This window comes from Gopherus evgoodei, chromosome 8 (genome assembly GCF_007399415.2).
Source record: "Gopherus evgoodei ecotype Sinaloan lineage chromosome 8, rGopEvg1_v1.p, whole genome shotgun sequence".
Lineage (NCBI taxonomy): Eukaryota > Metazoa > Chordata > Testudines > Testudinidae > Gopherus > Gopherus evgoodei.
In genome coordinates this window covers 24,672,683-24,695,031 of record NC_044329.1, presented here as the reverse complement: position 1 = coordinate 24,695,031, position 22,349 = coordinate 24,672,683, and the positions used below count along the sequence as shown (strand labels likewise).

General features: G+C 41.3%; 1 protein-coding gene and 1 long non-coding RNA gene across 7 annotated transcripts in view; one reads left to right on the top strand and one right to left on the bottom strand.

Annotated features, from left to right (window-relative positions):
- The window catches only part of LOC115656455, a 79,233-nt gene extending 67,891 nt beyond the window's left edge, over window positions 1-11,342 (bottom strand). Inside the window, exons 1-2 of the long non-coding RNA XR_004001667.1 lie at window positions 11,107-11,342; window positions 8,218-8,314 (exon numbers count right to left, since the gene is read on the bottom strand). This is a non-coding gene — a long non-coding RNA (uncharacterized LOC115656455). The remainder of the gene's footprint in view (window positions 1-8,217; window positions 8,315-11,106) is intronic.
- Window positions 11,343-11,457: 115 nt separating this feature from the next.
- GABRB2 (gamma-aminobutyric acid type A receptor beta2 subunit) overlaps window positions 11,458-22,349 on the top strand; it is a 278,489-nt gene continuing 267,597 nt past the window's right edge. For 5 of the 6 annotated variants that reach the window (XR_004001666.1, XR_004001665.1, XM_030573204.1 and 2 more), the window contains exons 1-3: window positions 11,592-11,679; window positions 11,793-11,884; window positions 12,778-12,845. Coding sequence is in view for 4 of the 6 variants with exons in the window: in XM_030573204.1 (XP_030429064.1) it covers window positions 11,603-11,679; window positions 11,793-11,884; window positions 12,778-12,845 (237 nt within the window). In the remaining 2 variants the exon portion in view is untranslated. Of the gene's footprint in view, window positions 11,680-11,792; window positions 11,885-12,777; window positions 12,846-22,349 lie in introns of all 6 variants that reach the window. The other variant, XM_030573200.1, reaches the window with a different exon arrangement.

The following is a 22,349-nucleotide window of genomic DNA, read 5'->3' as shown; positions in this document are numbered from 1 at the left end:
CGGTGACCATCTTAAAACTATCAGTTCTCAATTTTTCCACTATGTTGTCAACCCTTTAAAAGAATTCTAACAGATTATAGAGGCATAATTTATCCTTATAAAACCCATTCCGATCATAAAATTTTACAGTTCTGTTTTCAATGAGTTTCTCAGCTGTGCTGCCTGGCCCTAAAGTAAGGCTCATCCATCTGCCAATTCCTTAGGTCATCTTCATCTCTTTTTTAAAAAGATGGACACAGTTGGCCATACTTCAAGTGTTTCTGTTTGGTAGCTGATAAATTATGAATTTTGACGATAAACATGTTTGTTAGCAGCTCACTACTTCATTCTTGAATTCTTTCAAAGCTCTTGGTTAAATGTCCCCATGTTAAGTTCTCCTCACACCTTCTATGGGTCATCTCAATTATCACTTCAAAGATTTTTTTCTCCTGCTGCTGATAGCTCATCTCAATTGATTGGCCTCTTAGTTGGTATGAGTACTTCCACCTTTTCATGTTCTCTGTATGTATAAATATCTTCTGTCTGTGTGTTCCATTTTGTGCATCCGAAGAAGTGAGCTGTAGCCCACGAAAGCTTATGCTGAAATAAATTTTTTAGCCTCTAAGGTGCCACAAGTATTCCTGTTCTTAGTTCTGGTGACATTGCAGTTCAGCTTATCTAGTTGTTCCATCAGTTCTTTTCATACTTTTGATGCCTCTATTTCTGACAATGCCTCATCCTCAATACCTATAAACTTTTGTAGAATTTAACATAAGATGAGATTATCAGTAGAATCACATCAGTTGCTCTTAATAATCCAATGCAGACTAGGCCCTTCCATATATAAAGGCCTAAATTCTGACATCTGCAGTTAGAGACAATCCACTCAGGGATGGAGTGAAGAGATGTAGGGACAAGAGGTGGTTCTACGAAGCACAGTGCCTGCATAGCACATAGGCAGAATGCATCAGAGACATGGTGAAATGGGCTGTGAAAAAGCATGTTCAGACCTTCTGCAGAAATGTGCCATGTATTCTCCTGTCTCTGGACACTAGCCGATACTGGGATGACGGTGAGAGACAGGGCCCTGGCATCGGTATGTCCTCAAACCAGCTAGCCACATCCCAAGTCAGAATTTCAACAGTGGTTCTCAAACTCTCTCCCCCCACCCTTCAAGGGCCCCTTTGGCATCTGATTAGATGTCCCAGACCTGGCCAGACCCAGAACATGCCTGGCAGTGTCCCCAGCAGCATGACTTCTCATGCACAGTGAGTGCAAGGTCATGCTGTGTGGAGGATGCCATTACGTGAACAAAATAGTATCCTCCATGTGACAAAAGCACCTGAATGCTGTTTCAGCCTTGCTCCAGGGACAGACTCCTGCATAACCCATGGCTGACTCCCAGAGGTCCAGGGACTCCACTTTGGGAACCACTGATCTAGAGCATTGCAGGGAGCACTAGCTACCTGCTTTTGCTCATGGAATGCTAGAAGCAGCATTCTGCTTGGCTCCGGCATACAAGGAGAGTAGATTCCCTCAGCTCTCTCCCCTTCTTGAACACCCATAATGGGCCAGTCATAATTTTGCTTATGGTAAATTACAAACCACTGTTCTTGTAGTTCCAATTGCTTTTTGAATCCTCATTTTGTAACAGGAAGACAAGCAAATGACACTAAAGTTCATCCATTACATTTCTCCTTAGGCTAAATTCCTTTTTAATATGGACTCCTCTGCTTCTGACCCGATGGCTTTACTTAAGCAAACATCTTCCCGGATCAGTCTTGTTTGTTGCATCAAGTATATGGAATTCTAGCATTATCTTTTCAGTCAAATATTTTGCATTTCTTAAAATACATCAGTTGAGGCTCAACCCACAACAATATACTGGCCATTAGCATTTTTACCTCTGTAAAGCACTTTGAGATCTATATATGAAAGTGCTATATACATTAGATTGAGTGAATCAGGAAGCATTTTTCATTTCAGACTCTGGGTCAAGCCATATTCCATGTTTGATTTCCTAGAGCTCAGGCTCCCCCATACATATTTTTAGAGGGCTGTCTGTATCTGGACAGCGCAAACATTTTATGCTGATCCTGTGCCTGACCTCTCAGACACACAGATTATTTCACTTCTGGGAAATTACTTTGACTGGAGACCTAAAACAGTAGTTTCCGACCACATTTTTCTAGGACACCCTTTGAAATGCTCTGTTAGGGGAATGACCCGCTGTGACAGGCAGGGCCTTGCTGGTCAAGCTGGGGCACCCCCATCAATCCAGTATGGGGGTGGCCTGCTCTGCCACTCAATCATGGGCTTCCCCATTAAGCAGGTGACTTCTGTCAAGTGTGGTCCGGCCCCTGAACAGGGTCACCTAAAGAGGTATCCATGGATTCTGAGCAGCAAAACAATCAGTCAGTCTGTGGAATTAGCCCCCTGATCAGGGCAAAGCAAGCAAGTAGTCTATAGCCCAGCAGCCTCCTGGCTGGGGCAGCAGACAATCAAACAGTCTGAGGAATTAGCCCCCTGGGCAAAGTAGCAAACAGGCTGCAACCCCAGGGCAGGGTGGGGCAAGGCAAACAGTCTATAGCCTCACATGTCTCTGGGCTGAGGCATAGTTTAGGCAGCTTCCTCAACGGGCGGTGGCTTGGCTTCTTTTCGGCAGTCTACGCAGCCAGTGAGTCATCTGGCGGGTAGTCCAGGTCCCTGGGCTTTACCACCAGGGATGCTGCAGGTACCTCTGCAGGAGCCAGCAGCGTACTCCCTTCCTCCTGCATTGCCACCCTTACTTGGCCTGGGCTGCCTCCTTTTAAATGAGTTCACCACTTGGCGCATGTGCAGCAGGGAAGAGGGGGCGTGGCCTCCTGGGTTTACAATGATTGGTCCGCCCCTGGCGGCCCAATGCAGGGCTGGTACACCCCATCAAACCCTCCCCTTCCTGTGGGCCATACCCTGGTATCCCTAATCCTGGTCTTTTCTTCCCCCTTCTTGTCTATATCGATGCTAAAATTTTTGCTTTTCTTTGGATTAACTCCCACCTTCTCTGCTGGCTCCTGTTCCTAATTTTTCCATTCAGCAGGAGACTTTATAATGCTCAGAATAAAGGGGATTCCATTTGTGATTCTGGGAGATTGAACTCTATGTACTTTCCCAGTTGAAATGAGTGTTGTGAAAACACAGACGCTAAAATCTTTTGGGTGGTTGACTTCTGTTTTAGTCTTAAGATTTGACATGTACAAGTGGACAGCACCTGAGAGCTGGCTGGGGGAAAAAAAGAAAAGAAAAATTCACAACATTTCACTTCTGTTTTTCATCCCAATTTTCCAACCGGCTCTAACTATTTGCAGAATCATTTACTATTTATAATAGTACCTAAGATTGCGCTGGGAGCTCTAAAATAATGTAAGAAGGCAAGATCCTGCCTTGCTAATGAAGGCCTAATGCTGCAATCAATCCATGCAGCCAGTCCCCTGCATCCCTATTGAACTGCCCTGACTTTAAATGGGACTCAATGTAGTCATGAGGCTCTGCCTACACAGGTCACATTGCAGGGCTGGGGCCCAAGACAAACACCAGTTGAGGGACAGGACAATGAAGACACACACACACACACACGAAGTGAGGTGATCCTGGCACACGTCCTATTGGTTCACGGATTTTTATATTTCTTAAATGTTTTTATTACCCTTCCTCTCTGCCCTACACAATTCCTCTATCTTCACAGCCCTGGTCTCCTTGCCTTTAAAAGTCAAAGGTAAGTTGGTGGCACAAGCTAAACATGGAAAATTGGCCTCTGAAATGGCCTCTCATCTGTCCCCGTGGTCCTTGGTCCTATTTTAAAATATTTTCTTAAATGGTTTAATCCGCTCTTACCCAGTTACTCCACCTATCTCATCTTACTCTGGCTCCCAGTCATCCCTACCCTCCATTAAACAGCTCTTACTTGGTCAACCAAAACCCCTCTTCCCTGCCCGGTATCACCCTCAGACATACTTCCCACATCCCTCCCCACCCCCAACAGATAGTCTCCCCGTCCTGCCTCTCTGGACCAGAGGGCTTTCCAAGGTTCTTTAACCACAGCTGCAAGAGCACATGTGACATGAGGAAGCACAGTATATCCACAGTCAGTGCAACTTTCTATGGTTCTCTGATGGCAAAATCTGATGCCAGTGTAGTGGAAACTATTCTGAGGTGGGGCTCACTCCTCAAGTTGAGAACACAGAATGACTGTGGAACTTCAATTTTGCTGTCTACATCCCTGTTACACTAAATTATATTTACTCCACCACTTTGAAGGAAATAACATTTTTATGCTTTCATGATTTAATAAGAGTTTTAGATTTCCTTTTGTCATAATTCAAGGTGCCAGAAGTTTTGCATTTTGCTCCAATTCCTTACAATTGACACTTTTCTGCAATCAGAGCATTTGGGGATGTCTCACACAACCATTTCACTTCCATTTTTATATTATCAGTAATTTAATTTTGTATTAAAACCTTAGTGCAATGTACACCTAACATCTATTGATCCCAGGCAATGCTAAAAGGTATGTTTGTTAAAAGACATTCAGGAATTCAGTACCTTAATGTTTCCTACCTGTCCTTTTCACTTATAAAATAGTCTGGATCATGACCTGGGTTTTGCTCTTACATACTATTTTAACTCTGTGAGTATAATATGCAGTTTGTCCTAGAATGAACAAATCTGAGTTCCAATTACCAAAACTCTACATACAGAGAAAAGCTAATTAACATCTACTCTTTGGTCCCCTGTCCCTGCTTTCCTCCTGCAATTAAGTACAGTGAACACTATATTAATGTTACTTATTCTCTGAACAATTTACCAGACCAAATTTATGCATAAGATTGGTCAGTTCAACTTTCAAACATAAAATGATAAAAGAAAACCAAGTGGTATAACACATTGCAACTTTAATGTTCACGTAAAATAAGACAGGTTCTGACTCAAATTTAAATTCAGTAAAGATTCATCTTGGAGAAGTTAGAGGTGGAAAAGACTTATTAAAATGGATCATCACAAACATTCACCTGCAATGGCTCCAGGACATATTCAGTCCCCAAGACAAAGTACATATCAGATGGTAGGGAATATGTCTGATATTAAACTCATAAGAACAGATTTTAAAAAAATATTAAAGCTAATGTTTAAAATCAAATTTACACAAGTTAAAAAGGAAGGTACTGTATATCTGGGGTCAGGCTTGAGTTATGAGAGATTAGAAGGGTCACAAGTTACTTACATAGTACATAACCAGCATAGACCCAGATTGGGGTGCAGGAGTTTTTAAAGCATCAGTGAATAAGTGATCTCAGGTGTGCCACCCATAGAATGTATTTAGAGTCCAAGTCAGTATTGGTGTAGTGAATAGGTACATGGGTGGGGTGCGTCCCTAGGTTTGTCAGGGAAGGAAGTATTATAATTTCATCCTAGTGAAAAGGCCAAGAAAGAGGGAAACTGCACTTGTACAGGCGTGTGTGTGTGTAAACATGATAGTGAAGAGAGGTATAAGGGTCTTGTCAGCATGCCTTTGACTTATTACTCACAAGTGGCATAGCCCTGAATAAAGAAACAAAGGGACAGATTTTCAACTGGTGTAAGCTGGCATATCTCTAGCTCCATTAGGTTCAATTGAGCTACACTGATTTATACCAGCTGAGGATCTGGCCCAAAACTCTTATTTCACAGCACAGTATATTCTATATATGTTACAGGGAAAAAAAGAGATTGCTTTAGAGAGTTAACATTTTATGGGGACTAATTTTTTCATCTCTCTGCCTGTGAAACCAGGTGTTTTAGCTACCACGAGTACAAATGTAAAGAGATTAGAGGGAGTCATAACATCTAAAAATTACCTACAATACCTTGTTTATACACAAAATCGTCATGTTTTTAAAGTCTAATATCTCAGGTCTTTCCAGAAGTCTGGCAATCTGGTGGTCTCCACTATGGTATAAAATTTGCAGAATCATGAGATGCCAGACCTTAACCATATCAGTGGAGTAGGACTGATGCCTGCCAATCCAGGTGCTTGCACAAGTAGGTAGTCGATCCTAAGCTGTCTTGCATTCAAGATGAATTAATGAAGGGACGATGCACCCAAGATCAGGCACTCTGACTTAAGACATAGAAAACCATTTGAGTTGGTGCAGCCCTTATTGACCTGATGTCAGCCTACGACATTCTGTGGCACATCAGGCTGCCTGACAAGCTGCTGTTGAACCACACCTTCAGCCAACATGGAATAATTTTCATCTGAAAAATTATTAACCGAAGTTATATCCTGCAAGTCGGGCAGAAAATCAGTCACCTTAAACATCTCTGCAAAGGGCTTCACAAGGGTCAATTTTGGTTCCCCTTTTTGATCAATATGTACACATATGACCTTACTGGAACGTGGACTGAGAAGTATGTATGCTAATGACATCTGTATTGCTGACATAGGAAACTATTTCCATAGGGTTGAAGTGAATCTCAGTCAAGATATGGACATTTTGACCACTTATTTCCACTAATATCTTAGTAAAACCAAGACAGTTGCATCTTTCAATCTAAACAATCTGACCCACCTTGATCTGTGCACAAGGATGGTTGCTGCCATTCCAACTAGCTGTCACTGCAAAAGTTGTAAGGAGCAAAACTCAACCATAGCCTGATGTACTGGCCTCACTTGAAAATGAGCATCTGAAAATCTCTCTTCCTGTTCCACCTTGATACAAAAACTATCAGGAATCTCCTGGGGAGCAGACCCTACATCTGTAGTAACCCTCATGTTTGCTCTAGCTGAATAGTGATCTATGGTCTGGGAGTGCAGTCACCACACTCAGTTTGTCAACATGGAGCTGAATTTGGCCACTCATCATTAGTGCAGCATAGACACCAACTTGTAGTTTTCCCCCGGGGTGTTTCACCCCAAGGCCCTGCCACCACTCTGCCCCTTCCCCTGAGGCCTCACCCTTACCCTCACTCCCTCCTCAAGGCCCCAGCCTCGCTCTGTCTCTTCCTGCTGCTGATCAGCTGTTTGGTGGTACCCCTGATTAGCTCAACAGGCTACTGTCTGGCTTGTCCAGAGTAGCCACAGCTATGCACCTGACTGGCTGGTTTTCCTATCCATGTGACTGTGGGGCACAGCTGGATGGCAGTTTATAACGCATAGCCTCCCTTTATACAGAACTCATCTTCTGGATATGGAACTTGGCCATTGAGCTCTGATGTCTGCATATGAGGAGGAGGTGGTCATCCCAATGCAGTTTCTACATCAATAGAAAGGCCAACTTGCCTTAGAGCCTGATCCCATGGGGTACAGTGCACCTTCAACTTCCACTGAAGTCAGTGTGAACATAGGGATCTTGAGCCCCTGGTTACTGTACAGTGTCGTCAGGTTCTTAGATTTTAAAATAAACTTAAGTAGCTTCTGTTTTTGTAAAGTGTTATTAGTTGAAGCAGCAAAGAATCCTGTGGCACCTTATAGACTAATAGACGTTTTGGAGCATGAGCTTTCGTGGGTGAATTCAGACATGCATCTGACGAAGTGGGTATTCACCCATGAAAGCTCATGCTCCAAAACGTCTGTTAGTCTATAAGGTGCCACAGGATTCTTTGCTGCTTCTACAGATCCAGACTAACACAGCTACCCCTCTGGTGCTTTTAGCTGCTTGTCCATACTTTATTTTTATATACAGTTTTGTATCACTGTTTTAAATTTGATATTTATAACAAACATAAACAAAATAAACTTTTCTATGTGTAAGGATGTCACTGTTTTGAGCTGTTATCTATTCAAATGCCAAAGCTGAGTACAAACGCTATTTACATTGCTGTACAGAACTGTATTCACTTCTGTATATGTCTTGACTCCTATGTTTCTAGCCCTGATATCACATGGTATTAGACTATAAATCTTTCCCTAATCCAGCACTGAATATTGCCAGCTCTGGGCCTTAGATCTTTCTTTTTATCTGATTCACATTTCGACAGGAAAGAAAGAAATATCTTAATAACAGTTCAATATAATAGTAAAATCAGAGCTGAAAATAACATAGGAATTTAAAATGTCAGATGCGGTTCCAATGTAAATCCTTATGGGTGAGGACAAAAGTGCACAATCAATGCCTTTTACTACCAGACTGCAGGTTTTATCATGTGGTTGCAGAAAAAAAGAAATGCATATCATACATATCTGACACTACAGGATTCATTGTACAAATGAATGTCCACTACCTGCTTTGAGGGCCATTTTTCAAGTGCTTTGAAAGTGAAGCATCCCAGCTGTGAGAGAACAGATACCTTCATTGGTTAACATAGCATCCATCAAGCACTAAAAAAAAAATAAAAAATCTTATTTCTCAATCTTGAACAGCAAAAAAAAGGGCATTGCAGTGTGACAAATTGCTAAAAAATTTTTTTACTCAAACATGATTATTTTTAGAATACATAAATAAGACATTTCAGAGCTCCTGAAAACTCTTCTAGCCTGTTAACCTTGTAGCGTTCATATGTATGAATTCTCCCTATGCCATAACTCCAACTGCCATAATAGGAAAGAGTGTCAGTCCACTTAGCAAGCATATTACCTCTTTTTTTTCCCCTACTCTGGGTCTTCAAAAGTAATTTGAGTCTAATATTTTTCAAAGGAACCAAAAACAAACAATACACAGATCTCACACAAAGGCTTATTTTGTTGGGGATGACTTTTGAGGGTTGCCATGGTAGACTGCTCAGTCCTACCTGTTTCCTATGAATATGATTTACTGTGTGAGTGTAGCAGACAGGTAGATCTGCATGTGTTGCCTGTGGAATGCACTAGACCAGGGATTCTCAAACTGGGGATCAGGACACCTCAGGAGGTCAAAAAGTTATTACATGGAGGGTCACAAGCTGTCAGCCTCCACCCCAAATCTTGCCTTGCCTCTAGCATTTATAATGGTGTTAAATATAGAAAAATGTGTTTTTAATTTATAAGGGGGTTCACACTCAGAGGTTTGCTATGTGAAAGGAGTCACCGGTACAAAAGTTTGAGAACCACTGCACTAGGTTGTGGTAAACTGGTATCTGTGTTACCTAAGGAATATTTTGAAGGGCAGGTGGAAGATATTTTGACCCTCTAAAAGGTTTGACTCTGATCCTTCCCACTCACTAACCTTCAGTAGTTGAACATTGATTGCATTTTTTTAAACATACCTGCAGAATTTTGTTAAATGGATGCTGGCCTTTACTTCTACCTCTCATGTATTCAGCTTTTCCTCCTTTGCATCCTTGTTGTTTCTTCAAAGTCTCCTAAGCTGCACCCCTTCTCCCACATAGTATCTGTGCTTTTACCATCTGCCTGCAATCAAGGCCTGCACATTTGCACTCCTGGTCCGTGTACCCCCTTCCCATGCGCCTTCCTGATGCAGTTCTCTTCAGCTGTATCCTTGCCATTGTTTCCTCGGACAGCTGCACTCACTACCTATAATCCCTCTCCTCAACTGACCCATTTCCCTTACCACACATCTAGACCATGCCACCTCAGTTGCACCCTCTTCCCATGCATCTTATTGCCCGGGTCCTCTTCTTCGGGCCCCACCCAGCCCTCCTCGCTCGTGCCCCAACTGGTTTGGAGGAAGGAGCCGGAGCGAGGCTCCCCTCCCAGCAATCTGCCAAGAGCAACCGGGACCCGCTGCCGGGATTCGCGCGTTGCCGGGGGCCACTACAGCTGACTGGCGCACGCTGCATCCGCAGCTCTGCAATTCTCACGGCTGCACCTCCAGCGGGTTTGGTTTTTACATGCAGTGCATGCCCAGGGAGGCCGGGGACTGTGCTCTGCCTCTTCACGCGGGGCTCAGCTACCTCTTGCTTCAGTTTATAAAATATATCCATACATCTAAAAAAACATCCCTCGTCCAGGCGATTGGAGGAGTTTGTTTGTTTGGTGACCGTGATATGCATGCATGTGAAATGGCCTTTCACCAGGCAGCGGGCTTTGGTCTGTGGAGAAGGGGGGTAGGAGGTTTCAAACCATTCCCCTTTGGGTGGAGGGGGGCTTAGCCAGCCTGAAGCTCCTGTCATTTGCTATGAATGGAATGACTAAACGTTTATTGAGGGGAAATCGGAGGTTTTCAAAGCGTCTGTTCCTTAGCCACGGTTCACATCTTTCTCTCTGTGCAACACTCACCCTTGTTTCTTTCCTGGTCCCTCCCTGCCTTCCCCTTGCAGCGAATTAAATATTGCTTTTGTGAACTGAGGAATTAAGTGTCTCTGCCTAATTCCCTTCGCTGTGCAATCCAGGCAAGGCGAGGACGCGTGCACACCCCAGATCCGTTCAATGAAGCAACACAGATCCACGGATCCAAATGGGTATTTGGAGGAGGAGGAGGTGTAAAAGGAGCTACAGCAGCGGGCAGATTTGCAAGGAATAATTTAAGTCCTCTCTTTCCTCCCCCTTCCCTCCTCCCTCTCTCTCTCTCCTGCTCAGGATTTAAATGTCACTCAAAAACATCCTCAAATCAGTTTTCTGCTCGTCTCCGCTTTCTTCCGAAGCATTAATTCGGCCCAACACTGCCTTTCAGCCGCTCTGGTGTTTTACTCAGAAAGGTAAGGAGGGTCTGTGAGTGGAAATGCACCGGGTATGGAATGGTCACTAAAAGCCTAGTTTTCTTTGCAGGGTATCCCGCTCCCCGACCCCATTCCGTGGCCAGGCTAAATCTACCTGAGGAATTTGCATTCCCTGCTAAAGGAAAAAATAGCATGATCCCCTCCCCCCCCCCGCCTCCCCACACTTGCCCATCCTTGCCAGCCATTGCTGTACGCTTAGGAGCCACGCTAAAATACAATGGGAACATAAAAGCGAGACGTTCGTTGTAATTGCCACCCTTATAATATTATAAATCTCCAGAATTGCCTGGCTGGTACGTCATAAAGCGAGTCCCTCTCTCCCCTCCCCAATTCCTCTGACCTAGGAACAGCTCCTTCTAGGAGAGTAGGAAACATCCGAATCCCTTCTTACAAGAACCTGGTTCGTCATCATTTCATTTTCCCCCAGGAAGATTACCATAGGCTCAACCCTCTCCCTCCCTCCCCCCCTACCCCACCCCGTTTTGCAAATCTAGGTCCCTTTTTTCTGCCCCTCACCTTTCTTCACGTAGACTGATGTTTCCGGGGAGCGTAAAGTTAAGCTACCCCTCGTGTCTGCCTCTCACACCGTATGCACGATTTGCAGCCCCAGTTTCTTTTAAACCTCTTTCCCCCTCTGTTTCTAATCGGATCCTGCACATGCCCGCCCCACTTTAAGCTAGGTTGCAAAACTGCCGTACCCTGCAACTCCTGAAACTTCCTTGCTTGCTGCAGTTTATATTATATTGTAATATACTGACAAAAAGACAAAAAATACACTCGATCCTCCTGTGGGATGACTCTTTTTTTTAAATAATGCATTTCCTTCTTCCCCTTTAATTTTTTTTTTTCCGGCAAGGAAATTTGCTCCATCTCCAGCAGCAACCACTGCTCCTTTTGATGTTGTGGTACGCCGTGCGCATGCGCCTCACATTAGAATTACTGCACTGGCCAGAATAAGTTGGATCTCTTCTCCTCTTCACTGAAACCCTAAATCATATCAAAAGCTAAAGGGATGTTGAGAGTCCGGAAAAGGGGCTACTTTGGAATTTGGTCATTCTTCTTAATAATAGCAATGGTGTGTGCACAGAGGTAAGTGAGCGAGACATCTTTCCCTTCACTTTGAATTGCCCTGTATGCCACTGTTCCCCGAATGGGGAGATTGGCTCTGAGATATAAGAAATATGTATTATTGTTTTTTTTAGTGTCAATGACCCTAGCAATATGTCGCTGGTAAAAGAGACCGTGGATAGACTGCTGAAAGGCTATGACATTCGCCTGAGGCCAGATTTTGGAGGTAATTTGATTGCTTTTTGAATAAGAGCTGTTCCATACTCAGGCTGTGCAGCTTCTGTGTGTGTTTTGCAACGTGTTGTGGGTGCTGCTGCTTTGGTGTGTATGTTGCCATTTTCTCAAGCTGACCCAAAGTTAAGCCAATTGTTACTCAATTTTCTTAGCACTGGATGCTCTTAATGCGACCATTGAAAGCTGTATATTTGTAATTGGGCTCATTTGTGAGAATGTGTGCGGATAATTTATTAATCCATAATTAAACCCTCGGTTAATTGGCTTTATTGAAATGCAAATCTCTTAAGTTTACCCAGCGTTTGTTCTAGTGAGCCTAATGTGTCTGTGACCACAGTTACTATTTTTGAGTACAAAATATGCTCTTAACTGATACAGAAAATGACACTTAACCCAATGTTTGCTGCAACTTTGAACTAGTTGTGTGCGTGAATGTGTGTGTACTACTCCAGGAAGCAATCTTAAGAGCCGGGTATAAATCATTGGAATCTCAGGTGAGATTCTTTTTTCTCAGTTTGTCTGTCGCATGTGTCGAGTAGAAGGAGTTAAAATGTGCAGTCCAATCTTTTCTCCCCCTCCCCCACGTACCGATTCGAACTAGTTAATACAATAATCGATTTGTGTGTGTCTGTCTATATAACTAGTGTCTATAGAGCCCCCGTTATTAACACGTGTGTGCATGTTACATAAAATGTCCCTACAGCTGACGGCGGAGGCAAAGGGTGAACACTCTGCAAACGGAGGGTTTTCCAGGTATCAAAGGAGAGCCTGGTTTGTTGTTACCAACACTCGTGCCATATCGTCCTTTGATTAGTCTTGATAACTCTGGTGAGAATGAGTTAAGTTCTTAGAGATCACATTGCGGACCATCTCGTTGGTTTGCAGGTCCCCCAGTGGCTGTTGGCATGAACATAGACATTGCCAGCATAGACATGGTATCAGAAGTCAATATGGTGAGTATTTAGTTTTTTTTACCCCCTCTCTCTCTCTCCTGAAGATTGTGGTAATAAGCTTGGGGGTTGGGGGAGAAATGTCTGATTATTTCTCATCTGGTCACATTGTGCAATGGCTGGTACTCCCCGACCGGTGATCAACCAACCGTACTCCCCATCCCCCACTCCACCCCCAAAATCTCCTGCTGCTCTTTGTGTGCATTGTAAACCTAATAAGGACTTGTTCTCCTCTTTGGCATTACGAGACACTGCCTTTGCCTGTCTGCTACAGCAAATGTTACCAGTCCAAACCTGCATGCAGATTCTGGGGAGTGAAAAAATCCATGGAAATCTATGAATAAATGCATTTAATCAGAGGGGGGTTGGATTTTGGGAGGCTCAGGTTTGTGCCTCCTGTCCTCGCCACCCCCCCCCCCCGGAAAAATCCAACAAATTAATAATCTGCGATATAGGCTACAAGGATTATTTTTATATTATGACTCACAACATGTTCAAAGCTTGTACGATTTATTGACAGTCTTACTGTTTAGTAGCTACCACTTCAGACGTACTGTAAGCGCTGTTGAGCGGGCCCTCGAGTTTATAGTCAGTGGAACAACGTTAGTCTTGTTTTGCTTCGTGCAAGAGCGCCCCCTGCTGACAACGGGGTTCCACTGCAGCCGAAAGACAAATTATAATACCCTGTAACTAAATCCCCGATGTGCTGCTGGTTCGTTCTTTAAAAGAGTTTACATTATTTTTTTTTCTTTGCACTTTGTGCCTATTGGGGAGCGAAGGGACCCGCAAATGCTTCAGCTAGCAAGGCCACGTTGGACTGCCTGCAAATTATTTGATGCAATTACAAGACCTACATGCTTTTTCATGTGCCAGTCACTGAAAAGTGCTTCAATGTGCAGAGGAAGTTTGTGAACTGGGTAGAGAACTAGGTCTATTCCCAGCCAGATTTCCTTACACTTGATCTCAAACTAAACTAGATATGGAACCACACAGTGCAGCTATCTCTTCTCTTATGGGTGAGGTGATGGCCCGTTAATACATAGTTCAAAAATGTCTCAAAGCGTTGTGCTTTACATCAAAAATGCCTTTCAGATTATGTGGGTGGGAATTGAGTTCAAATGGAGATTTTGCTTACAGACTTGTTTTTCTACCTAACTTTTTTTTTTACAAAACGAGTTGTTTTACAAACTACACACACACAAAAGTCAGCCCCAAATAAACATTTTAATTTATGTAAATCAAAGCTATTCCTGTGCTCTTCATTTATAGTCTGTACTTAATACAATGTTGAAGTTGCTGAAAGGATAATAAGAAGTTAACTAATTATTAGTGTGTTTTGCTTCCATTATTTGGGGGTCTAATGAGCAGTTGAGAAAACAGCAGCATTCCTGAAACTAACATCTGAGAAGGAGCTCTTCAAGGGTTAGACTGGACTTTCCTAGTAATGACTTTGCTTACATGTAAATGTTATGGGCCCAATTCTGCAGTCTTAACCTTAATTTCAGTTTTGTTTGGTTAAAGGAACTGGTTTGGGCCCTGAATGATGACATACAGACATAAAACATTCTAGCAGCAAAGGCAACATGGTAAATACATATTAATAAAATGTATGCACTGGGAAGGAGATAAGTATCCTGTTTAAAAACAAATTGTCCAACATTGCTGGCGCTTCTAACTATACATGCGAAATTATTTTTCAGAAAAGTTATATAAGTGCCACTTTGCACTATCTTGACCTTTGTACCCATTAAAATATATTTTGCTTAATGGTTCAATCGTCTGATCTGAATTAATACTTTCCAAAAATGCTGTACTCCCTGGGTAATGTTGTCCAGTGCACTAGCATCCATTTGTGGTTTATTTTCGTAACTGAAGGTGTTCTGTGACTTACAGAAAATGTTCCATAATATAAAATGGCAACTTTAGGATTACAAGAATATTAGCTTTTGTTTTTGGAAGACTTGCTAGTTGAGTGCTTGGTCTGCTATCATTGGAGACAATGGCAAAGTTCCCAATAACGTCACTGGGAGCAGAATCAGTTCCTAAGTATTAAGTTTTAAAGTAGCTGCCTAAAATACAGTCTAAAAATCTTTGCACTGAACTTCTGGTTTTGTTGTCATGGGATACTTTGATATGTTCTATTCAGGAAGTTTAGGTGCTAAAGAAACAAAATTACATTTTATTTTAAGCAGCTTCCTTTTAATGAAATATGGGCAGAACAGATATGGCATATATAGAATCTTTATAAACATCCATTAGCCATTTGAGAGTTTCACTTGCTAGTGCTGTGAGCTAGAACTGTTAGGTTAGTGTTACATCTCAAAATCTCTGCAAAACTGGACATTGATGCGATACCTTTTCTTCATTTAAGAGGGTGCAGAATCTGTTAAATAACTGCCAGAAATTTGATCTCTATTGAAAAAATGTCACCTGTGTAATGTGGCACAACACACACAAACTGAATATTGTTTTGAAAACTTCTTGTGTATGTCTTGAATATTTAAGTTTCTTTAATGAAAATTGTGCTTTAGAAAAACAATGAAGTCTTTTAAGGACTTTGTTAGATAATTTGGCAAAATTGGCAGGCGGGTTTGTTGTAAAGAGACATATATTGAGTTTTACCCATCACAATTGTGTTAGAGACTGAACATTGTATAACTGTATCCGAGCTTAACTAGTTGGAACATGACTAATTTCATTCTTGAAACCACAAGTTTTTCTTCAATAATTTTTTTATCATTTAGTATGGGGATAGGGGTTTCCTAATCAACAATAGTAAGAGTTATTTTCTCAACCTATTAACTGCAAAATAAGAAACCCATAAGAATGCACTTACAGTACTTACAGTACTCTAAAGATCATAATGGGTATATGTCTTGAAAGATTAACAGTGAATGACCTCGGAAGACAGGCATACAAGAAGAGAAGGAGAGAAATACTTAACATATAGGGTCGTGTCTTGCTCCTCTTGAAGTAAGTGAGAGTTTTGGCCTTTGATAGAATCTCTTTGCAGCTCTCATTACTTCAGAAAGGTTCTCATCTCATTTAGAGATCCTTTTTCCTGCTTGTGGACCTTCTGCTGCTCATATTGAAGTCAATGGCAAAGTTCTCACTGACTTCAATTGAAGACAAATCATTGCCAATATATGTTTATAGCTTGCACTAACTTTTTGCCTGCAATGGCGACTACACAACCTGGGACATTAACATGAGACGATCACTGATAACTGAAATATGAACTTAGTTTTAGAGTCCCATCCTTTCCAACACAAAGACACACACTTCCATAGTCAGAAAGTTTTTCTATCATCATCATCCACAATAAATCAGGCTTTGTAGTTGCCTTCAAAATAGCTACTCTGGTCGGTAACAGCATTAAAACTGGAAGCAATTCATTTACCTCTAACCTTTCCTAGTTAGAAAGTTGGAGATATATTCATAAGCTTATATTACTTTTTCAAAACCTGTTGGTAAAGAGTATATATTACTTGACTTTCCAGCTCTGGGCTATACTGAATGAACATAAAGGGAAGTAGTGAGTCCTTCAGCTACATCTGTGAGTTGATAGGTTTCATGTCTGAATTTGCTCTCAGACTTCATATTTTGCACAGGAGTAAAATACTTCATGTAATGCTTTTGTGCAACACAATAGTAACCATAGCTAATTTCATTGACTTCTTTGTGCTTTGAATCAGGCCCTGTATTACCATTGTTGAGAGTATGCTTTGTGCCAGTCATACTGCAGTTTTCCTTGAAGGTGTCCTGGTGCAGGTGAAAGTTGAAAATAAACATGAAGAGGTGTAATAGCTACTTAAACCAAAATGGTTTTCCTGTCAAAATGAATTCTGTGTTACATAAGATGAGCTGTATTGCAGTGAGCCTAATACAACATTCTCAAGAGAGTTTCCAGGTGTTTGTTACTATACTTGAATTTCCTTCTCAGCTTCCTTTTTCCCTGGTACTAATCAGACTCATTATAAAGATAATATCTCTAGAGGGCTTAATAGTCTATTTTTAAACAACTAATGCCAGCTGAGATGTCAGATTTCCAAATCTGCACCCTCTTGATTAATAATTGGAGCAGAGACTTTGACACTGATACAGCAGCTAAGATTCCTTCTCTCTCCCCCAATATCTCTATTATGTTTAGAAAACAAACTTTAACCTACGCATTTGTTTGGTGGCACAGAAGGAAATTTAGGATGTATTTTTTCCTCTGAAGTTTTCACTGAGTGTCCTCTATAGCATATTCTGCATTTGTTTTGCTTGTTGACCTTCCATGGATGAGAGAGTGATCTCAGAGGAGACTATTGGACTGGAATTAGGTTCCAAATTTTGGTTTGTTTTTTTAAAAATAGTTGGAAACAGTTTGTGTCTGCGAATGTGGCTCTTTTGGAATTCTGATACAGAATATCCTAAAAAGAGAAGGAATTCTTGATATATTTTATCCCCCAAATTAGTTTTACTTTAAGTGATGTGTTATATTTAATTTATTTATAGCTATTAATCCATACTGAGATGAGGAAGGTAGAATCTAAACAAGTGTCTTGGTTCAAAATATGCACTTGGACGTAATTTTAAAGAGCAGCAGTAATATGTCGATATTGGCACGTGGCTTTAGTACGCATGCATGGAGCCAAATTAATACATTAGACTGGTTTGTTTTATTGGGAGTCGTCATGGTTGGTTGAGTGTATAATCCTTCCATCAAGAAGGAGTTACGGGATACAAAGGCAGTGTTAGTATATCAGGGTAAGATTCACTTCTTACAGTCTGCTGAAATTTTTACAACAGACCCTCATAGCATCTAAGCTCTGTAGAGAATTACGTTTAATATTATATAGCAACTTCTGTACTCAAAGTGCCCCAGAGTACAATAAGACACTGATAAGTCAAGATGTAGTGATACCAGAACTGTGCTGTTGCACTTTTCTTGGTAGGGCAAAGCAGTACTCTGTTAGTGGACCTCGTATTTTCAGTTTCTATCATAGTCCATATTCACTGCTGTGTTCTCTTAAAATCTGCCACACTGCCTTGAGGTATTCCAGGTAGGGAGCATTAATAGAGGATCAACCAAAGCAGTCTAGTGTAATGAAAATAGTCTGATGCGGGTTTTCAGACTTCAGGTAGTCAGAAATTGCCTCTGGGTGTGTGAAGTGGGAGCAGGGCTGATGAGAGGGAGGTAAGGGGGAGCAATTGTACTAGGCCCCCCCAAAAGATCTATAATCTCTGCACAAATAAAGTGAAATTGGACGGGGTGGGACCCCAGTGAGCATGATGTACTGGAGTCCAAATTTCTCTCGATGGGCCTGGCAGGGAGACAGGATAGGAGGGACCATTTGCTTGTTGGGGAAGGAGTGTGGTGGGTAATGCTGATAAGGGGAAAGGAGAGAGGTTGGAGCCAGATAAACCAGAAAAGGGCAGAACAAGATAGGGATAGAGCTCTGGTAAAGGAAAGAGAAGGAGAGGAAGAAACGACAAATAGAGAAAGGGAGAAGATGAAAAACATGAGGGGGAAAGGAGAGAGAGCAGGAGGGAAAGAGATGAACATTGTGCTTGCTGGCAATAATCCCCTTATTGTTTACATACAGGAGATACTGGCAAGGGCAGGAGTAGTAGAGCATGGCCACTTCATATGCCTTGATATAGGGCATCTAAACATGAAAATTAAAGTCACATATTGGGAGGGCATCACTTTCTTGGTTTTATAACACAAGATTACTATTTGTTCATTACTGGTTTATTATTTCTGCAGTGATATGGGTGTGCATGGAGCTGTTTGAACAAAAGACAATGGTCTTTTCCCAAAAAGCTTCTAGTCTGAGTCTCATGTTGAAAATATTTCTGCAGATGAACTTTTGCACTCCCAAAATTATCCTGACTGCACACCCGTGCTGGTAGTGCATGGCTATATAGATAAATGTAGCAACTCCTATGAATGCAGAAGTAGATCCCAAACGTCTAGGATATGACAAACTGTCTTACTGAAAGAAGGAATTTTGGTCTGAATATTGAGATTATCCATTGTTCATTTTGAATAGTACACTTCTACCCTGATTTACCACAAATTCTGATAACGCGATAAAGCAGTGCTCCTGGGGGCCGGGGCTGCTCACTCCGACAAATCAAAGCAAGTTAGATATAACGTGGTTTCACCTACAATGTGGTAATATTTTTTGGCTCCTGAGGACAGCATTATATCAAGGTAGAGGTGTATAATGATTTCTTTAATTTCCTGGAGAGCGCAGGGTTCAACAGAAAGGACCTCAGTTTAGTATCTTGTGTGAAGGATTTAGTAGTACAGTGCCCTCTCCCAGGTCTGTGGTATAAAAACCCAGTAAGAGCTCAAATGATGGTAAAAGACTTGCATTCATGAGCACCTGGCCCAAAAATGAGAGTGCTGCCATTAGTATTATAGGCATGGGTTAAAATATATGAAGTAGATCTGTATAATGTGCATACATTATCATGTAATTTTTTTTATTTAAAACACCTACATATGAATTGAGTTAAGCTTTAAAAATACATTTTCAACTGAATACAATCCAAATATGCATTCTTAATATTATGTATTTTATGTTCAAATAGTTCCTGGGAAATGGACACCTACTTCAGTAAGACATTAAAGCTGAGAGTGAGATGTATTTTATTTATAGGAAATGGTCACTTAGCATGTCTACATTTCCTATGATAGCTTTCTCCATTAACTGTTAACTCATTGGCTTATCTTATGTTTAGAGAACTCTCTGTGTGCTGGTACAAATCTCTGTCTGATGACCTCTAGCCACTCTCAAGCCCCTCTTTATACCTTCAAATGGATGATATATTAGGTTCCACTGGTGTGCTCTTCCTCCCTACAGTAGACAGGAAGCATTTGTTCCTTTAGCATTAGCAATCACATCCAAATTATAGTTGTGGTTGAGTACTGTACTATTTATTTAAGAAAGAGAGGTGTGAAAGAGATAAAAATAAAGAAAAGTATTTAATGCAGAGGCAGTGACAGAGACGTGTGCTACTACGGGCTGGAAAAACACAAGTTACAAAGGTTAAAGAGTGGTAGGTATATTCTTTATGCTATTAGCAACGACCCACTTTGTAAATGCTCTTTGGAACTGTCTGTCTTTTTGTGCTTCATCTGAATGTCAGTGTGTATCCTGCTTCCACGTAATGCTGTTTTAAATAGCAAAGCCCTGACTTTTCTCCTTTCCCCTCCCCACCCCAAAGACTACCTCCTAGTCACTTCTGAAGGTGTTCCCTTTGACTTTCTAGGGTGCATTGCTCTCGACTTTGTGGGCCCAGGCTAGCACTGAGATTATTCACACAACTATTATTATCACTTTAGCATGAGCCCAATTCTGTAGACCAGGCTCTGAGAGTCACTGCTGTGTTTTGTTTTGTTTTTTGTGTTTTTTGCCATGTAGATATACCCACAGAGACTTGCACAGAGTTTCAGAAATAAACTTTTTAATAAATGCCCATGACCTATAAATCTTGAATCCGTAGAAAGGCGCCTGTTACAGTGTCATCACCAGCTTCTGTTTAAATGTATGGTCTTTGCACTGACCTTTAAGGAAGACAGTAAGTGCCCAGTTCAATGGCCTGATTTCAGTGGGAGATTTTCTTGCTCAAAGAGTAATGAATTGGACCCTACAGACTCGATCCTGTAATTTCTTTCATACAGAGGTACAGCTGTGACCACTGAAGTCAGTGAGGTGCTGGGTGCAGTAGTCCATGTTGTGTGCAAGAAGTTGCAGTATCCTGTGACTTAAGACATTTAAGTCAAGGATTTTTTGTAATGTCTTCGTTCGCTTTAAAATGAATGCAGCATTTCTGTATAATTATCCTGATATCCTTTTCTTTGCTTTCCTTTAACAAATTAAACATACTGCATTAGACATCACATTTTCTATGCTGCAATGTTTCAATCTTTTTTTTTTTTCTTCAGTAGAAGTAGTTTATTTTAAATTGATCACTTTGGATTTATTCTTCAGACCAGTGGATAGTTGCCAGAAATTTAAAGCTATTGCCTTGAAGATGATCTGTACAGCTAAGTTAATAATTACTGGCATCTTATTTCCTGTTAGTACTCACCCATAAATATTTTAACTAATTTGGCTTCTGCCAGAGAAGAGAAGATGTATTTGTATTTACCATGTTTTATGGACAATGTCCTATAGTGCTAAATCGTGGGAAAGGACTCTCTGTGCACTTTGTTACCTGCTAGTACACGGCTTTCTGTATTTCATAACTTGGCTATTGGCTATCCCATAAGATCTTTATAAATTAACTGTGGTGGAATGAAAAATATTTTTATATCATGTTCTACAAACATGTCACTTACAATTTTAAAGAGATATCTGTGTTTGTGTTGGTGCCTCCGAGTGCTGCTAAAGTTAAGTCTATCAGTATACCATGACAAAAGCCACCCTCTTTGTCCATGGTTTATAGTTTGTTTTTCAGTACTCAAATGGGATGAAACTTGGCATGAAAAGGTCTCGGAGTGGATATGATGCTTGCTTGCCTGCCCCAGTGAGGCCAGTGGAATGGCTTGTGTGAATAAGGAGAGCAGGATATGGCCCCTTCTGACAAATCCATAAAAAGGGGATGGTTTTCTTTGTTTTTGTAACACCTCTTTAAAATAATGAAAAATTTCATTGTGTTACATTTTAAGCAGACCTGAGCCCTTAAAAACAAAACATTCTAAAATGCGTGAGTTATTAATATTCAAAATTGACTACTGAGGTTTCACAGAAACTTTTAATTAAAAATGCATATTAATCCGGTAATAGTGTCATACCATGGATTGACGAAAAGATAAACAGCACAGAAGAAGCCTTTGTGCTTTATTATAATTGCTCTTCAATATGCATCTATGAGCATTCCCCCCTCTCTCATTTTATTTTAAACAGCAATATTACCAAACAAGAGAGATGTAACAGCTCTTGTAGAGATAATAGTGACCCCTAAAATGATGATAAAACATTAAGGGAAATACTCTTTCCTCTGTGCGGATGATCATTTGGAGTGCCACCTGTGGCTAACGGCCAGATTATCAAATGAAGGTGCCTACATTGTATCTGCAAAAAATATTTGCATGCTGTTTGTGCTGCATAGACATTATTTACATTTGCAAATGGCGAAGCTTGTTGAAATCAATGGGTAGACTCCTGTTGGCTTTGGATTAGGCCCTAATTGCACATCTAGGTACTCATTTGGGGGCCAGATTTTGGTTTTGCATGTACAAATGTGTATGCCCATTGTTGTCAGCCTTTACTGAAAATACGGTGTTATAGTCATAATTCTGTCCTCAAAGACACAATTTCAGACGCTTGACTAGGATGGCACAAGTCTGACTGAAAGCAGAATTTGTCATTAGGCTCATGCAGTTCAGAGGTAATGTTCTGAGTCTGAATCCTTCCTGTGCCGTCAGACATCGCTTGGGGCATGAACAAGGTTCTGCCATCCCTGTGTATCCTGGGATGCTCTTTGCATGTTCTCTATGTTAAG